Genomic DNA, 18,274 nt, shown 5'->3' with positions numbered 1-18,274 from the left:
CACCTACGTAAAAGGTTTGCACAGTACTGTACACATCATTCCTCATTCCAAGAAGCAGACCCTGTAGTGCAAGACTAACGTCCCAGGGATGAGGCGTCTAATCCTGGCTGCTCTCCAGGTTATGTTTAGAGTTAACTGACCCGCAGTACTAGAAAAACTTGATCTGTGCTTCTAAGTCATCCTGACAAAAAAGGAAAGGTGAGCGGACTCAGGTGAACAGAGAAGGGGAGGAGGTGATAATGACAATCTGTTCTCTGGCTCCATCCAATCACCGTCCAGGCTAGGAACATGGAGAAGAGTAGCTAAAGCTTCATGCTGTCACTTTGTCACCAGGACGAGGAGGCAACAGTCACCAGCTCTCCTCATACCATCAGCCATGTCCGTGTCTTCAATATGGATGTGCCTTGCACTAGTAGTTCTGTGTCCAGCTGCCATCACACACGAGACCCCATTCCAAAAAGTGCTCAACCAGCTCTCCCCAGGACAACCTGCGCTTAACACCACCGCCGTCGCGGATCTTATAAAGCATCTGGAAGACCGTGTGCAGTGCAGAAATGTGTCGTGTGAAAAGGTGAGAACTAAGGAACGAGATAGGGAGAGAGACGAGTGCAAAATCTCACAGTAGCAGTCACCAACGAGGGAGCAAAGGGCAACAGATGATGAGAGTCAAAGGAAAATCCCATAATAGGTGATTGATATAGAATTAGGTTCCTGTAATTGACCGTGACTGATATGGGACATTGTTTTTTTTAGCGTGATGGTCCTGCAATAGAACAAAATTTATATACAACATTGTTATAGGATAAGGGTCCTGCAATAGAATGAAACTCATATATGACATTGTTATAGGATAAGGGTCCTGCAATAGAACGGGACTTAAATATGACATGGTTATAGGATGAGGGTACTGCAATAGAACAAGACTAATATACAACATTGTTATAGGATAAGGGTCCTGCAATAGAATGAAACTCATATATGACATTGTTATAGGATGAGGGTACTGCAATAGAACAAGACTAATATACAACATTGTTATAGGATAAGGGTCCTGCAATAGAACGGGACTTAAATATGACATGGTTATAGGATGAGGGTTCCTGCAATAGAAGGAGACTCATATATGACATTGTTATAGGATGAGGGACCTGCAATAGAACGATACTCGTATATGACATTGTTGTAGGATGAGGGCCCTGCAATAGAATGAGACTCATATATGGCATGGTTATAGGATGAGGGTCCTGCTCTAGAACAAGAGTAATAGATGACATTGTTATAGGATGAGGGTCCTGCAATAGACCGTTACTGATATAGGATATTGTTTTAGCAAGATAGTCCTGCAATAGAATTAAACTCATATATGACATTGTTATAGGATGAGGGTCCTGCAATAGAACAAGACTAATATACGACATTGTTATAGGATTGGGGTCCAGCAATTGAATGAGACTCATATATGACATTGTTATAGGATTAAGTTCCTGCAATAGAATGAGACTCGTATATGACATTGTAATAGGATGAGGGTCCTGCAATGGAATGAGACTCTTATAACACATGGTTATAGGATGAGGGTCCTGCAATAGAACAAGACTGATATGCGACATTGTTTTAGCGTGATGGTCCTGCAATAGAACGAGACTCAAATATGACATGGTTATAGGATGAGGGCCCTGCAATAGAATGAGACTCGTATATGACATTGTTATAGGATAAGGGTCCTGCAATAGAATAAGACTCATATATGACATTGTTGTAGGATAAGGGCCCTGCAATGGAATGAGACTCTTATAACACATGGTTATAGGATGAGGGTCCTGCAATAGAACAAGACCGATATGCGACATTGTTTTAGCGTGATGGTCCTGCAATAGAACGAGACTCAAATATGACATGGTTATAGGATGAGGGCCCTGCAATAGAATGAGACTCATATATGACATGGTTATAGGATGAGGGTCTTATAACTGATATAGGACATTGAAACAGCATTAACAATGGCGTCATATGCTACCTTAAACGGTATAATTTTTATTCATAAAGTCTAGTATAAAATAAATTATTAAAAACATACATGGAGGTATCAAGAAGTTTCAAAACATTTGCTGCAGTGTTATACATGGATAAACAGATAGAATATAATAATTGCCAAGTGTCATAATAACCAAGGGTAGATTACAAAAAATATGCTCAAAAAGCTTAAATATATTTCATTACAAATCAATCAGCAAAATCAATGCACCAAGTAATTCAGAATTACCAATATTCCCATTGAGTTCATATATACATTTATTTGCCAATGACAACTGCGTTACAGTGATAACACAATGCGATATGCATCAATATAGAAAGACGGAACATAAACTCACTAATTTATTATAGGTAATAGCTGTAAAATTTACATTGATCTGCCCTAAAGCACAATGTCTGTTATACTAGTCTGTATCAATAAGGGTTATATTCATAGGACACCATTGTTTAGTGCTGTTTCTATGGTTTAGGAGTGTTTACTGCTTGCTTTTGGATTATCATAAATAAAATCTCAGGTTACTGTGTGGCTCTGGACTATCATACACTGAGATAATAATGATATCACACTCTCCGATACATGTAAATTTAGCTGTCCTGTAATACATCACGAGTTGGTTATATATTAGATGTGTTAATTTATGCAAAGAGTGGACATATCTAGGATTATAACAGTTTCGCCCTTGGCAGTTCATCAGATTCTCAGTTCCAAGGAAACGTCTAATATACGGGGTAAATGGTATTGATGGTTATCATACTAATATCATAGGATCAGGGGTGAGTTAGTTGTCAGCAGGGCTAGTCTTTAGTAGGTTTATGATTAGCTTTAAGTTTTAGTAGGTTTATGGTTAGGGTTGGTCTTGAACAGAGTTGGGATTAAATGGGTATTACTATTGATGACTCACTGTATCTTCAGGATAGGTCATCGGTAGTTGATCAGCTGAAGTACACCGCTTGGGTCCATGTCAATAAGCTTATCCTCTGGCCCACTGTCAGTGCAGCCCAGCCAGTCATCTGCATTGTGGTCAGAGCCAAAAGTGCAATTGAAAGGCTTTGATCCCATTTATTTCAATGGGGGAAAAGCCTTTTTATTACACTTCCAGCCCTGACCATGATGTGGATGTTCATGCTTGCCTATGGAAGCAAAGGCTTTCTACGGTATTACACTTTCAACTCTGACCATGATGCGGATGTTCAGCTTGGCTATGGGACCGAAGCCTTTCTATTACACTTTCAACTCTGATCATGATGTAAATGTCCAGCTTGGCTTGGCTGTGGGAGCAAAGCTTTTCCATTACATTTTTGGTGCTGACCATGATGTGAACCTCTGGCTGAGCTGCACTGGCAGTGGATCGGCGGATCAGCTGATCAGCGAAGATCCCAAACAGAACCCCGCAAATCCATTACTGATGACCCATCCTGAGGATAGGTCAGGTCATCAATAGTAAATGTCTAGAAAACTCTTCTAGTTTTGAACAGTTTGTAATGATGCCTTCTGAACACTAGACGGCAGAATTGGACCTCACTTAAGGCTCCCAGACACTTGTGTTTTTTTAATGCGAATGACAATAGGACTTTCTAATGTTAAAAACACAAAAATCGCAAAGCACAAACTTGCAATGCGTTTTTAACATTAGAAACTCCCATTGACATTTGCATTAAAAAAACGCAGCGTTAAAAAAATGCAAGTGTGTTGGAGTCACCTTTCCTGGGTTCTAATGGTGTCTCCCAGTACTCAGGCACCCCCAAGACTTACAGAAGAGCCAAATTATGTAATCACCAGACAGTTGAATGAGCAATAATATGAAGCGTGTATCAACCCTGGTAGGTGACAAAGATGCAAGATTAGGAACTCGCCAATAGAAGACAGGAACTGAATGGTGATGGTAATCAGATGATAATGATAGTAGTTAGAAAAATGAATCAGTCACCCAGGGAAGTTGATGGCATGCTCACATTGCAGATTATCATAGAGAATATGTAGTGTTATATATGTCTTAATACATGGTCATATCATATCCTGCAGAGCAATAGCTACTCTTCATACTGGCATTTCTGCACAACGTGGGGCTTCTATGGTTTCCAGATACCCGAGGGAATTGGTCTACAACTTGTGCCTCCCCAGCATGGCCTTGCTCTGCCAGCTTGTGCCTTTCCATACTAACAGCGGGAGAAGCTCAGGTTGGAGACCACTGGCCCAGGTCATATAGTCAGAGGAGAAGCTGAGAGGTCTCCTTAGCTGTATCTGACGTATAGAACTTATGGAGCGATGAATATGTGTAGGGTTATGACACAACTACACAATACTAAAGGAGAAACTGCTTCAGATCTACGAGCCATGAAAATAAGAGCATGTGGAATGTCTATGGTATATGTAGTAGGGCTCCTGCACACTTGCGTTTTTCTTGCACATTTTTTTCACGCAATATCGCTGTGTCTTTTTCACGCGATTGTCAATGGGACTTTCGAAATGTTAAAAATGCATCGCACAAAATTTGCAAAGCACAAACTTGCGATGTGTTTTTAACATTAGAAAGTTCCATTGACAACCGCGTGAAAAAGACGCAGCGATATCGCGTGGAAAAAACGCACAAGAAAAATGCGTTTTTAGGAAGCATGTTTGGGTCTGGATCCTTCTCTATCATGTACTATCCTGGATGACTTATAATGGTAGGGTCATCAGGTCTTCATTCCATGTGTTTACTACTCATGTGTTTCTTCTCTCCACAGTGTCTGACAACATCCATCCTGTTTGGTTCACTAAATAAATCCTCAGATTCCCAGCTGGATGCTGATGGGTACGCAACTTTATCTGGAGGTTTGCTGAGTTATGTCTCAAATACTTCATCAACCTGTGCAGCAGTCAAAGAGGGAAACTGGTTGAAAAGCATCCTGCCCAAGAATGATGAGGCCGTGGAGGCCACATTGAATATCATAGCAACCATACTGCCCTCCTACAAACCAGCTAAGGATCAGGTAATGGACCATGAAGGCATGTGGAAAATGGTGATGCGATTAATGAAGACAAGGGAAAGATGAGGGGACATAGAGAAGACAAGAGAATGATAAGGGGACATGTAGAAAACAGGGGGAAGAATGAGGAGACATGTAGAAGACAATACAAGGATGAGGAAACATGGAGAAGACAAGAGAAGGATGAGGTGATGTGGAAAAAGATGAGGGGATGTGGAGAAGACGAGAAAGATGAGGAGATGTGAAGAAGAGATGGGAAAGATGAGGGGACGTAGAGAAGACAAGGGAAGGATGAGGGGATGTGAAGAAGGTAAAGGAAGGATGAGGGGATGTGGAGAGACGACAAGAAGTAAGGAGATGTGAAGACGACAAGAGAAGAGGTGAGGGGATGTGTAGAACAAATAGGAAGGATGAGGATACATGGAGAAGGTAAGGGAAGGCTAAGGGTTGTGGAGAAGGCAAGGGAAGGATGAGGGTTTTGGAAAAGGCAAGGGAAGGATGAGGGCTGTGGAGAAGGCAAGGGAAGGATGAGGGTTGTGGAGAAGGCAAGGGCAGGATGAGGGTTGTGTAAAAGGCAAGGGAAGGATGAGGGCTGTGGAGAAGGCAAGGGAAGGATGACGGTTGTGGGGAAGGCAAGGAAAGGTTGAGGGGATGTGGAGAAGACAAGGGAGGGATGAGGGGATATAGAAAAGATGGGCCATATGTCACCCATGTTCCTGTGGAGTTGTCACTATGTCCTCGATTAACTCCTCACTACTAAGTTTGTAACGGGAAAATTTTATTGGTTTGTGACTTGAACCCTGGAGACTTTTGATGCTCTCATACTATGTACAGACACACGGTCCATGGGAAGACTTTGTAGAGTTTTGCAGCCATTAGTGATGAGAGAAGATGTGACTGGTCAGTAGGTGGGATGTGGGGATTCTGAGAGGTGCAGTAGTCCAGGGCTGAGTGATATAGGAATAAGGTGTAGGAGCAGATCAGCCAGTAGGTAGGACAATACAGTAAGTAAATGTGGTGAGGGTGGACTTCAGAAGGCTTTGTGGACGGTAGTATCAGATGTCCAGCCATTAGATAGAAAGGAGGAAAACTATGAAGAGGGAAGAAGCAGAAGTGGTCAGGACATGGCAAAAGTCAGGGCAGGATATGAGGATCTGGGATCATCTGTTTTTGCATGCTGAGACAATTTCTCAACATAGAGGCTTTAATTTGTTTTCAGGTTGGGATATGTATGAATGCAAAGGACATCCTAAATATGACGTCTGATCCTGATCATGTCACCCCCATGATTGAGGAAGCCTTGCTAGCAGTGGTTCTAGAGGGAACCTGTGTGACGGTCCTGCCACCCCCCAATTACTTCATTGACTACATCTACAAATTATACAACAACAGCCTTAACGTATCAGGTGAGAAAGAAGCAAGTATACCCCATATACCCAGCGTACCACTAATCAGTAAATCCTCATATAACCAGTATAATGCACGCTCATATATCCAGCGCATTACTATATAACTAGTATACCCCTCATACCCAGTGCACCACTATATAACTAGTATACCCCCTATACCCAGTGCACCACAATATAACTAATATACCCTCAAAAATGTCTATACATCATCATATAAACAGTATACCACATATACCCAATTCGCTGCTGTATATACAGTGTACCCCATATACACAGCACATTGCTATATAGTCAGTATACCCCCAAATACTCAGTGCGTCACCATATACCCAGTATACCACACTATATAACCAGTGTACTCCCATGTACCTAGTAAACCTTGTTGTATAACTAGTAAAGCTCCATATTACTACTTTAATGTACCCTCATATACCCAGTGCACCACTATATAACTAGTATACCCCTATATAACCAGTATACTGTATCCATACATACTCATCACATCACTATATAATAAGTATACCGCACATAACCAGTATACTGTGTCCTCATATTGTATACATCACCATATAACCAGTATACCCCTATATAACCAGTATACTGTACCCATATATACCCATCCCATCACTATATAATAAAGTATATCCTACACATAACCAGTATACTGTATCCCCATATACATCAGCATATAATCAGTACACCCCCATACATCACCATATAATCCTATACAGCAAAATATTACCATTATACCCCCATATAAATGCATACAGCATCATATAACCAGTATACCTCCATTTACCCAAATATACCCATATACACATCCATTGTCAAGCTCTGGTAGAATTTGTCTCTGCAGCTGAGCCCTGCAATTCCAGATGTTGTCTTTGTAGGTCTCCCACTAGGTTTTACAACTGAGAAACTTTTCTTTGTGGGTGGCACCAAATTCTTGTAGTTTGGCAAATTGTTTCCTAGAAGTTGTTACACTGGCCTCTATATAGTGGCAGATTACTCTGTGAAGGTCTAGTAGGGGGTTCAGAGTCTGGTGGCTGAGACAATGTAATATGATGTAGCAAGTGTAGACAAGTAACAGTGAAGGTTAAGTATACAGATAAGTAACAAACAGTATCAACAAGCCGGAAGAACAATAATCTGGAGAGAAGGGTATGGTAGGACCAGAAGTTATATAGGAAGTTAGAGGTGGGGCTAATTAGGAGTTAAGGCAATGAATTCCTGTGACATTACTTATGGCCCATTTACACGTAACAATTATCATTCAAAAGTTGTTTAAACAACTGTCGGCCCGTGTAAAAGGGCCATTAATGAGTGAAATCGTCAACAAAAGATGCGACCACAGGAGCTTCCTTTTAGGACTTACTCACACGGGTGTTAGATAATACGGTCACGTAATACGCAGTGTATCTACACAACCAAAATATGTGTATGCCTTGAGTATTTGGGATTTTTGCCCAGTGATTACTGCATATTTACGCTTACAACCCCCCCCCCCCCCCAAATACAGGTGAAAGAGTCTCCTTCCTGCATAAATATGCAGTTAATTTGCATATATCATGTATATTCACTGCGCATAAAAAACGCAGGTCTGAATGCGCAAATGCATGTCTACGGGGACTCAGGACTGTGTTTTGTGCACGTATAAAATACATGCACAATATGCAGCAAAATTACGCCATGTGAATGAACCGTTACTGTGCATCAAGCCAATTCATCCCCTCATGTTCTTTTTGTTCCAGGACTCACTGACCTCATGAAAACTCTGAAATTGGTAAATGAAGACAGCCATAGCCACGACCACGAAGATGGCCATGATCACGACCACGAAGATGGCCATGATCACGACCACGAAGATGGCCATGATCACGACCACGAAGATGGCCATGATCACAACCATGAAGAAGGGCACGATCACGACCATGACCACAACCTTGGAGCTGCCCATGATGATGACCATGATCACAACTCCGACCACATCCATGAAGATGACCATGACCACAGCCATGAAGGCGAACACAACCCCAACGACATCCATGAAGATGACCATGACCATGCGCATGAAGACCATGACCATGAACATAATGAAGATCACAAGAACCATACACATGAACATCGGAGACGTAGGCGCAGCTTGAGACAAAGCGACATTCATATACATCACTGGGACAAGGTACGTCTTCAGGTGGATACATTAAGACACAGATGTTCTGCAGGTACAAAAGTGGTGTAAAGGAGAGTCCCGCCTTTGATACAGTATATACAGGAGAAATCTACATATGTTGAGCAGCAGTGTAAATATTTTGTTTTATCATGTCTCCAGTCACATCCACAGCTGCAGATACAATTCTGTTCTTACAATATATCAGGTCTTACACTCCAGTTACATCCAGAGCTGCAGTCACAATTCTGCAGTTATATCAGGTCTTATACTTCGTTTTTAGACAAAGTGTGGCCCTGGGCAAAGTTAGAAATGGGGCTCCATATACTGAAATAATGCATTAAGAACACAGTTACATTCAAGATATTTAGGAGGAGTTGTGCAAAGTGCTTCAGTGCTGAACTCTAATACTTCCAGGGGTGTTGCAGGGCTTTCCAAAAATCATTATTCATGTACATTTTTAGTTGTCAAATACCAGGACTAAATTTTACCTCCACACAGTGATTAAATAACATCACCATATAGTGATTAAATATTACCTCCATACATTTTTTTAAACAAAACACACTATGTAATGACCTATATTACCATTAATGGTGCTTTCATATCTGCGCTGGGGATTCCACTTTCCTGTTCTGTTCGGAACCGAATATTGCCAGATTGACCCCATTGACTATAATGGGGTCTGCCAACTTTCCGTCCAGCTGGTTGGCGTTTAAATGGAGGAAAAAGGACTGTATGCAGCGCTTCTTCTTCTGGTATTTTCAGCCACATCTGTGACGGAACCTCCGGCTAGATGTTCCAATGTAGATGTGAAACCACCCTAATACCACCACACCATGCCCACTACTAGTACCGCTATATAGTGAGTTTTATTTTCAGAACACGGGGGGGTTTAAAGAGAGGAAAAAGCAGCTTGATGAACTGAAATGAAAAAGGGGTTGTGATATCAGATAAAGCCCCTTTAAGGATGCATAACCCAACACAAACAGCACCCAGCACCCCTGGCAAACAGCTGATTTTGTATGAGGGAATCATGGCCAGCCAAACATTTCTCCTGTGAACTGCTCCTCACACAGCAGTGGAGACAATTCTGGCTTTAATGGTTATTCAATGTAAACATTCCAGGGCCACTGAGCCCTGTTGCAAGTATAGCACATATAGCAGGACCGGGTGAGGCACATTACACACTGAGCCCCCCTAACACCGGTCCTGGCTGCAGTCACAATTCTACTGTTACAGTATATCAGGCCTTATACTCCAACATACAGGACAAAAAAATGGTACTGTGCAATGTCCATGTATATAGATGAAAAGTATATAGTTGCTGTCACCGAGAGGCAATAATTCATGTTTAATGCCTTCTAGACTTGCTTTAGCGCCCAAGACATCTTGAAGATACATGGGGTGGACGCTAATGATAAAATCTCCAAAGAGAAGCTGATAGATATTAGCAGCAGCCTGCTTCAACAGCAGCTTGTCGGTATCTGCCCGGATAAACACCAACACGTGTCCACCGACAGACAGCTGTCCACAGCTGAATGTAAGTTTCTACTCCTCTGATGATCTCAGATAATGAGATATGGCATGGGCATGTTCTTGGTTAAGCAGGGGTGGGGCAAAACTCTGAATACGCTAGTACAGGATTTCATAGGGTTTTTGTAAAGGGATTGATTTTTTAAATACAGAGAGAACAGGTCAAAGAACAAATGGGCACTTTTACTTAGACTGGCACTTCTCAATACCTTTGTTGCATCTGGCAGCACAGCCATGCGCCAGAATGAAACCTATGCCAGCTACAAGCTTGTGTAGGTTGCAGCTACAATGTATGCCAACTTCAGGTATAAAATGTAGTAAATCTTTCAGGCCATGTCTCCTAATGCTAAACCTCGCCTACTGTTCCAAAAAGTGTCGAGGCCTGGCATAAACTCCCAAAAAGTCACAATTTTTGTATCAGCGTTTAAAATGAGACTTTTATTGATAGAATTCTGCAGTAGGGGGTTTAATGCATATGCCCCAAAGTGTTCCCCTCACCCATTCTCTCACTGTTCCTCCTCCTTCCATTCTCCCTCTGATTACTCTGCTCCAATTTCCCCTTCACTCTCCCATTGCCCTACTCCTGAATTACTTGCAATTTTCAAACACATCTGCTTGCTGGCAGTGAATGAAAACATTCCTATCCTACAGCAGTACTTCTCATTCAACTAATGGTTTTGCTACTACCCTATGTATGCCATCCAGGACGCATATTTGTAGTTTACGCTTAGGTTAAGCAGCGCTGCTGATTAGAGCCACCTGATTGGCTCTTCGGCACCACGTGACTACACAGCGTGCACGCGCATTGCCTTCAGCAACCGTGCACTACACACTACAGTTAAGCAGACGTGCACTACACACTACACTTAAGCAGCACGGGGTTAGGTTTAGGGTTAGGTTTACGGTTAGGTTTAGGATTACCTAAACCTAACCCTAACCCCAACCCTAAACCTAACCCTAAACACTAACCGTAAACACTAAAAGTAACCCTACACCTAACCCTACACCTAACCCTAAACCTAACCCTAAACCTAACCCTAAACCCTAACCCCGTGCTGCTTAAGTGTAGTGTGTAGCGCACGTCTGCTTAACTGTAGTGTGTAGTGCACGGCTGCTGAAGGCAATCCGCGTGCACGCTGTGTAGTCACGTGGTGCCGAAGAGCCAATCAGGTGGCTCTAATCAGCAGCGCTGCTTAACCTAAGCGTAAACTACAAATATGCATCCAGGACATCTTCTGTAGGGTAAAATGGTTTTCTGAGGGCATTACTAGGAAAAATGTACTTTAATTATGTCAGACCCCTCTATCCTACTTCTGCCACTTATACCTTCATGTTCGTTTCAACTCGGCAAAGAGCTCCCCTTGTCGTATCTGATAGTTTATTAGCCAAGCCAGAGCTTTCCTGCATCTCTACATAATAATAATAATAATAATAATAATAAACTTTATTTGTATAGCGCCAACATATTCCGCAGCGCTTACATAGACAGGGGGAATACAGAAAGACAAAATACAAACATTACAGAACCACGGTTACATAGTAATCAGTTGATGGAAACAATAGGGGTGAGGGTCCTGCTCCAACGAGCTTACATACTACAAGTAATGGGGTGATACAGAGGGTAAAGGGGCTGGAGATGTGCATGGTATGGCGAGGTGGAGAGTGGGGGGTGATATACACATAGACAATGGTCAGACATTTAGCCGTGTGACGGCAGAAACGGTGTGACTGCAGGAGCGGTTTATGATGGCTAGCAGGGATTGCAGTCAGTAGGTCAGGGAGCATGTTATCAGGCGGAGTACAGAGAGGTTTGTTTAGGGAATGCGGTATGCCTCCCTGAAGAGGTGCGTTTTTAGAGCACGCCTGAAGTTCTGCGAGTCCTGGATTGCTCGGGTAGCCTTTGGTAGTGCGTTCCAGAGGACCGGTGCTGCTCTGGAGAAGTCTTGGAGGCGGGAATGAGAAGTTCGAATGAAAGGGGCACTCAGTCTGGTTTCATTAGCAGAGCGGAGAGCCCGGGCTGGTTGATGGATTGAGATGAGGGAGGCGATATAGGGTGGCGCTGCACTGTGGAGGGCTTTGTGGATGAAGGTAGCGAGTTTGAATTGAATTCTGTATTTAACGGGCAGCCAGTGCAGTGACCGGCACAGGGCAGAGGCGTCCGAGTAGCGGCTGGACAGGAAGATGAGCCTGGCTGCCGCATTCAGGATGGACTGGAGAGGGTAGAGTCTGGTGCAGGGGAGGCCGATCAGCAACGAGTTGCAGTAATCGAGCCGGGAGTGGATGAGGGCGACAATAAGCGTTTTTAACGTCTCCACAGTGAGAAAAGAGCGGATTCTTGCGATGTTCTTGAGGTGCAGCTGACATGTTCGGGCCAGAGATTGGATGTAGGGGGCAAAAGAGAGATCAGAGTCAAATATGACCCCAAGGCAGCGGGCATGTTGTCTAGGAGTTATGGTGGCGCCACACACTGAGATAGAGATGTCAGGATGAGGTCGGTTAGTGGAGGGTAGAAATACCAATAAGTCAGTTTTAGAGAGGTTTAGTTTTAGGTAGAGAGAGGACATGGTGTTAGAGACAGCGGACAGACAGTTGGTGATGTTTTGGAGGAAGGGTGCAGAGATGTCACGGGCAGAGGTGTATAGCTGGGTGTCATCAGCGTACAGGTGGTATTGGAGGCCAAAACTCCTGATGGTTTGTAGGTGGCCTCTGTGCCAGTAGAGCTGTCGGGACGAGAGAGGCACTGACAGCAGACGATGCTTTCAAACACAGCTGCAGCAATCTCTCCTGCTGCTACAATGTATCGGTACATGTAGAATGTACGTGTCTGCTCAGCTCACGGATCAGTACGTAGACTGGATACATTTGTAGCAAACTGTCCATTGTGGGAGCAGAATGAGGTCAGGAACGGTTGTCTGTTTCTGGATGGAAATGTTTCCAGTCACTGACAGCAAGCAGAGATCATGTTGAGCAAGTGAAATACAAAGTCTAATAGCTGCAAAACCTGTCATGATACTATTTTTATGTTTTATTTATATGGTCATAAATCCCCTTTAAGTGTGATATTTTACCTGTCTCACTCTACTCCACAGTATACATCTATGCCAGTATTGCCAATCTGATTGTGTGCCTTTGTGCAGTCTTTGGCATTGTGGTCTTGTTATGCACAACCTGCACTGCTGTCTACGAGTACGTCATTCAGTTCTTTGTCAGCCTGGCGGTGGGGTCCTTGACTGGAGATGCCATTCTGCATCTTATTCCACAGGTAATAGACCATTATAACTAGGCTGTCCTGCCCCCTGCTGTTTATGCTTATACATTACACACGGGGCTGATTTGCATTGGACTGTTCGCAGCAGGCATTCTGCAGCAGATCAGCACGGGAAAGTATGCCTCTACACCAGCATCATTTGGTGTGGATATTGAAGCGGGTTTTATTGTGTATTTCTGTTCCGTGCTTGAAGTTCTCCTGCTGAGCTTCCTGGTTGGGACTTTGAAAATCCCCGCCTCCAGGAAGTTCTGCCCCTGATTGGTTCTTGAGCACATGGCTCAGCCAGTCAGAACCAGCGGTCGAGGAACCAATCACAGCCAAAATCCTTGCACGTGGTGTTACAAAGTTGTGCAACTTTGTAGCACCACTTGCGACTTCATTGCACCACAAAATCCTGGTATCGCCGTGAGAAAACGCAGCAATATGGCACGGACCACCGATGCAATATCGCTGCAATTTTCTCGTGGCTATATCATGTCGCCCGCGTGAAACACGCCTTAAGGTGCTTTTTCACAGAACAATTATGGTTCAAAAAAAATTGCTGGATTGTTTGAATTTGATCGATATCGTCCAGTGTGAACATTGTCAATGATGAGTGATAATTCGTTCACTTATTGTTTATTTCATACAAGCATAAAAATCATCGTTGGCTAGTTCACTAATCTTTCGACTTAAACACTGATCATTCAGTCGTTCTCAGTCACCGGTACAGAAAACAGCAAGATTCTGTAAAAATAAAATAAACAAGTTTTCTTTGTGTTTAAACTGACTGTCCGAGCGAACTAGCAAAGTGTGACGCTCGGGCAAACGATTATCACTACATGTAAAAGTACACTTAGGGGCACTTTGTCTTCATCTTATTCCTGACAGTGTCTATGTTTTGCAGTTCCTTGGTCTCCATTCACACAGCCACGCGAATGACCACGCTCACCATCATGAAGAAGAAGAAGACCACACTCATATCTGGAAGCTTCTGGCAGTCTTGGGTGGTCTCTACGCTTTCTTCATAATGGAGAAGATGTTTGGTATGCTGATAAAAGATGAGGTGAATAAGAGGTTTTATGAGGATATCAGGGCAGATGGGGTGAAGACTCTGAGCTGCAAGATCTCCTCTGGGTCCGCAACTTTGATGTACTGGAGAAGACCTTCGCCAGAAGGAAAGAGACCTTTATTGGTTTGAAAAAATCTTTGCTTGGATTCTTCTTTGAAGGGACTTTCCCGTGACTTAAAATTGCTTTACAGCCACTCTGTACTTCCTGGTTGCTGATGACCAGGACATGTGGTGGCTGCAAACAATCATTGGACACAGCAGTGAGCTTCTATAAGCAGTGATTAGCTGCAGCAGAAACCAGGAAGTACAAAGTGGCTGTGAAGCAATTTTAAGTCATAGGAAAGCCCTGGTAGTGGGTAAATCCCTTTAAGGATCTGACAAAAAGTGAATGGAGGTTTTAGACAATGAATTAGAAAAGGTGACGCTTTTAGATTATCACAGGAGACTGCACCCATTAACCACGACCTACAAAATGAGGTCTTCTGCAGGCAACCTGCAATCCACACAGACACCTCTAGTTTCCATGTGTTATAGAGAACACTGTGCTTATCAGACGATTCTTCTGATGGACACCACAAGGGTCTACAGACTGCACTATGAATCGAGGAAGTGGTGGTTCCTGACAAGTTGCATTGTTGTTTTATTTATTGTTAGGAGCATGATGATGACGGACATGGACATAGCCATGGAATCTCCATGCAGGACTTCCGTGAGGAGCAGAAGAAAAGGAAACAGCAGAAGCAATCCATGTCCCAGGCAGACTTGGTATGTCAATGAGAAGGGTTTGCCCTCACATGGCCCGCGAATACATCATAGGAAAAGGATAGATAGGTTGTTGCACCCATGACAGGTCTCCAGGCAGATCTGTAATCCCTCCTTCATGCACAGGCCTGCCCACCTCGGCAGTATGAGGCTATGACTATACAGTGGTATTCTGAGCTTGCTGTCAATGCCATCATGTTCCTGTTAACCACTCGTGGGGGTTGACAAAAAAAGGGGCTTTCTATCATCTTTCATTTAGCTTGGTGGGCAAGTCATACCACTTGGCTACTTACACTCACATATGTGCAGTTCCTCAGAGAGTCACCTCAACTGCTTCTCTTAGCAGGCCACCGGGTCCCCGAAGGTGCAAGATCATAGCATTTCTTTGGTTTGTTTTCGGGGTGAAGTATGAGGGGATGATTTTCATTGTGCCATTTTTGGTTCCAGGTCAGTCCAGATGTTGAGTTTCAGAACAGCACGCCTCCAGTGAGAAGTCGAGGTAAGTCCCATTAAATCCAACCCATGTCTTATTCTATCACTGCCTTCTGTATATTTATCCCAGAATGTTTCTGGCAGAGCTGCGGATGATCCCATATATGATCACCATAGGAGATGCTATCCATAACTTCGCAGACGGTTTGGCCATGGGAGCTGCATTCGCAACATCATGGAGGACAGGTCTGGCCACGACCATTGCTGTTATCTGCCATGAACTGCCACACGAGCTGGGTAAGCTCCACCTATAGCAGGGTGACACTGCATATTGCTACAATTGTTGCTCTATATTGAACACCACACCAAGTAGTGCATGACATCATTTGCTCCTTTGATATATTTGTGCCTCCTATCTCAGTAGTGCTGTACTCTGCTTTATGTCTGCCTTATGCCTAGCGAGGGTTTATGCCTTTATCCTGGCTAATTAGAGGCATTGGAACCATATGACCTTCATGCAATGTTTCCCATCCTCCAAACCATGTTCAAATCCAGCCTCATAATAATCCACCATCATGCAAACTTGCCTTGCTCCACCCTAGGCTATTTTGGATGTGAACAGCTGGAGGCACAGGGGCGTTCATACGTATGGTGATGTCCCCCTCATCAAAGCGCTTCACGGTGCGTTATCTGGGTTTATTGTCACTGCAGCTCATAACCTTGAGTTGTGTTCTCCTCAGGTGACTTCGCGGCTCTCCTCCATGCCGGGCTCAGTGTCCGCATGGCACTTATCCTGAATTTCGGCAGTGCGCTGACTTCATTTATCGGTTTATACATTGCACTCTCAGTCGCTGCAGATGAAGCTATTCAGCAGTGGATATTTACAGTAGCCACCGGACTCTTTCTCTATGTGGCTCTGGTGGACATGGTAAGAATCAGTGATTGGGAGACGTCTTTGTGCTGACATCATCCATCGCTCACACTCTTCCTTTTCTTCTTCTGCAGCTGCCAGCTATGATGAATGTGAAGGACCGCAGACCTTGGCTGATATTCATCCTTCATAACTTAGGACTACTCATTGGCTGGGCCATCCTACTTCTCCTGTCCATCTTTGAGGAGAACATCAGTCTATGAAGATCTTCATAACCTTGCCACCAATCTAATTAGGATATCTCACCCCCAAGAACAGTGTAACCCTCCTCAGATACCCCCAGAATGTTCATCACTACGTCACATCATCGTCCCAGTGACAGAGTATCCATTACCGGCTACTATAACCCTCATTGGGGTAAGAGATGACAAAGAATGACCCGCACACAGCACCATGAAGAGAGGAGTGTCTACAGTTTGTTTGACAAGTTTTCCCCTAAAAGCTGAAAATTCTCAGCAGGTGTAATTCTGTGAGTCCTTCTGATAAGGCAACAAACAAATATGGCTGCCATTGCAGCCTGCACGGGGTACCCAGATTCCTGAATAATATGAAGCAATATGAGGGGAGAGGATGATGACATAACATGGCTGGTTTTCATTTAAACTTTATAGGGACCTCTGTGGGTGCAAAGAGAGAAGACGCCAGTGTAATGACAGGAAAAATGGTGACTTAGGAGAGATGGTTATTATCTGGCTATGATGTGTATATGGTAAGAAGGTCTTCAGGCATCTTGTTAGAGGTTCATCCAGCCCAGGTCTTCAGATGTCTTGTTGAGGTTCTTCTGGCCAAGTTCTTCACGACTTGTTGAGGTCCACCCTTTCACGGTCTTCAGGCGTCTGTTGAGATTCCTCCAGACAAGTTATTCAGATGTCTCACTGAGATTCCTCTGGCCGAGTTCTTCGAACGTCTTCTGTAGGTCTCTCCGGCCAAGATCTTCAAACGTCTTGCTGAGGAAAGGGGACTACTATTATGGTCCTTTGTGCTGCTAAATGTTTTACTTTTATAATATTTAAATGATGGAATCAGTAAGAAACGGACATGGCTGTGTTACTGTGTAGCACAATGATGGGGGCCTCCAGTCTGGTACAGAGCGCCCCCAACCATTAATAAAGGAGAGATAAGTGGAATCACTGTTGTCTGTTGCAATAGTCTGATTAATAGAGGCTCTATATTGGAGGGTCATTCTCTAAGGCCTCCTGCACACGACAGGGTTGGATCCGACATTTGGGATCCTGCCACAGGATCCGACCCTGTGCCTGGCCGGTGACCCCGCTCACCTGTCTGAATTCTTCTTTTTCTGCAGTGCACAGTACAGATGAAGCCCCACCGTCGCTAGGCGATGACGCAGATCCAACGACCCTTCTGCAGTGCTTACTGCGGAAGGGCCGTGGGACGGACGGCTTCTATTGACTTTAATAGAAGCTGTCGGTCCGGAAAACTGAACATAATGGAGCATGCTGCGATTTTTCTGCCGGGAGCGGAAATTTACACTCCTGACCAGGAAACAGCGGTTCTCCATAGGAGGCTATGGGCAGTATTTGTTGCGGAATCCGAGGGCAGCCACCAGCCCCGGATTCCATAAAACAAATCCGCCCATGTGCAGGAGCCCTAAGTGTCCTTCTTCTTCTGGGGGTTACACTAAGCAGGAGATTCTCAGCATTATATCCTTATATGATAACTTAAAGGAATATTCTGGGCAAAACCTCTGCCC

At 43.9% G+C, this 18,274-nt stretch overlaps 1 protein-coding gene across 1 annotated transcript; it reads left to right on the top strand.

The window, feature by feature from the left end:
- Positions 1–218: 218 nt before the first annotated feature.
- On the top strand, positions 219–17,690 carry SLC39A4 (solute carrier family 39 member 4). The gene is made up of 12 exons (XM_066578129.1): positions 219–571; positions 4,762–5,007; positions 6,224–6,410; positions 8,165–8,595; positions 9,952–10,126; positions 13,209–13,381; positions 14,274–14,432; positions 15,093–15,203; positions 15,648–15,699; positions 15,777–15,929; positions 16,373–16,560; positions 16,638–17,690. The coding sequence occupies exons 1-12, from the start codon at positions 377–379 to the stop codon at positions 16,764–16,766; spliced, it is 2,199 nt and encodes a 732-aa protein (XP_066434226.1). The 5' UTR covers positions 219–376; the 3' UTR covers positions 16,767–17,690.
- The last annotated feature ends 584 nt before the right edge of the window (positions 17,691–18,274 follow it).

The sequence above is a fragment of the Eleutherodactylus coqui genome, chromosome 9 (assembly GCF_035609145.1).
Source record: "Eleutherodactylus coqui strain aEleCoq1 chromosome 9, aEleCoq1.hap1, whole genome shotgun sequence".
Lineage (NCBI taxonomy): Eukaryota > Metazoa > Chordata > Amphibia > Anura > Eleutherodactylidae > Eleutherodactylus > Eleutherodactylus coqui.
Note: the sequence above shows the minus strand (reverse complement) of the source record. Positions and strands in the feature narration are given on the sequence as shown.

Excerpts from the sequence above, each read along its gene's own strand:
- SLC39A4 (XM_066578129.1), top strand. The coding sequence starts at position 377 with ATGTCCGTGTCTTCAATATGGATGTGCCTTGCACTAGTAGTTCTGTGT. Across the intron at positions 6,411-8,164 it reads CAACAGCCTTAACGTATCAG|GACTCACTGACCTCATGAAA; the intron begins GTGAGAAAGAAG and ends TTTTTGTTCCAG. Across the intron at positions 15,204-15,647 it reads CCATGTCCCAGGCAGACTTG|GTCAGTCCAGATGTTGAGTT; the intron begins GTATGTCAATGA and ends TTTTGGTTCCAG.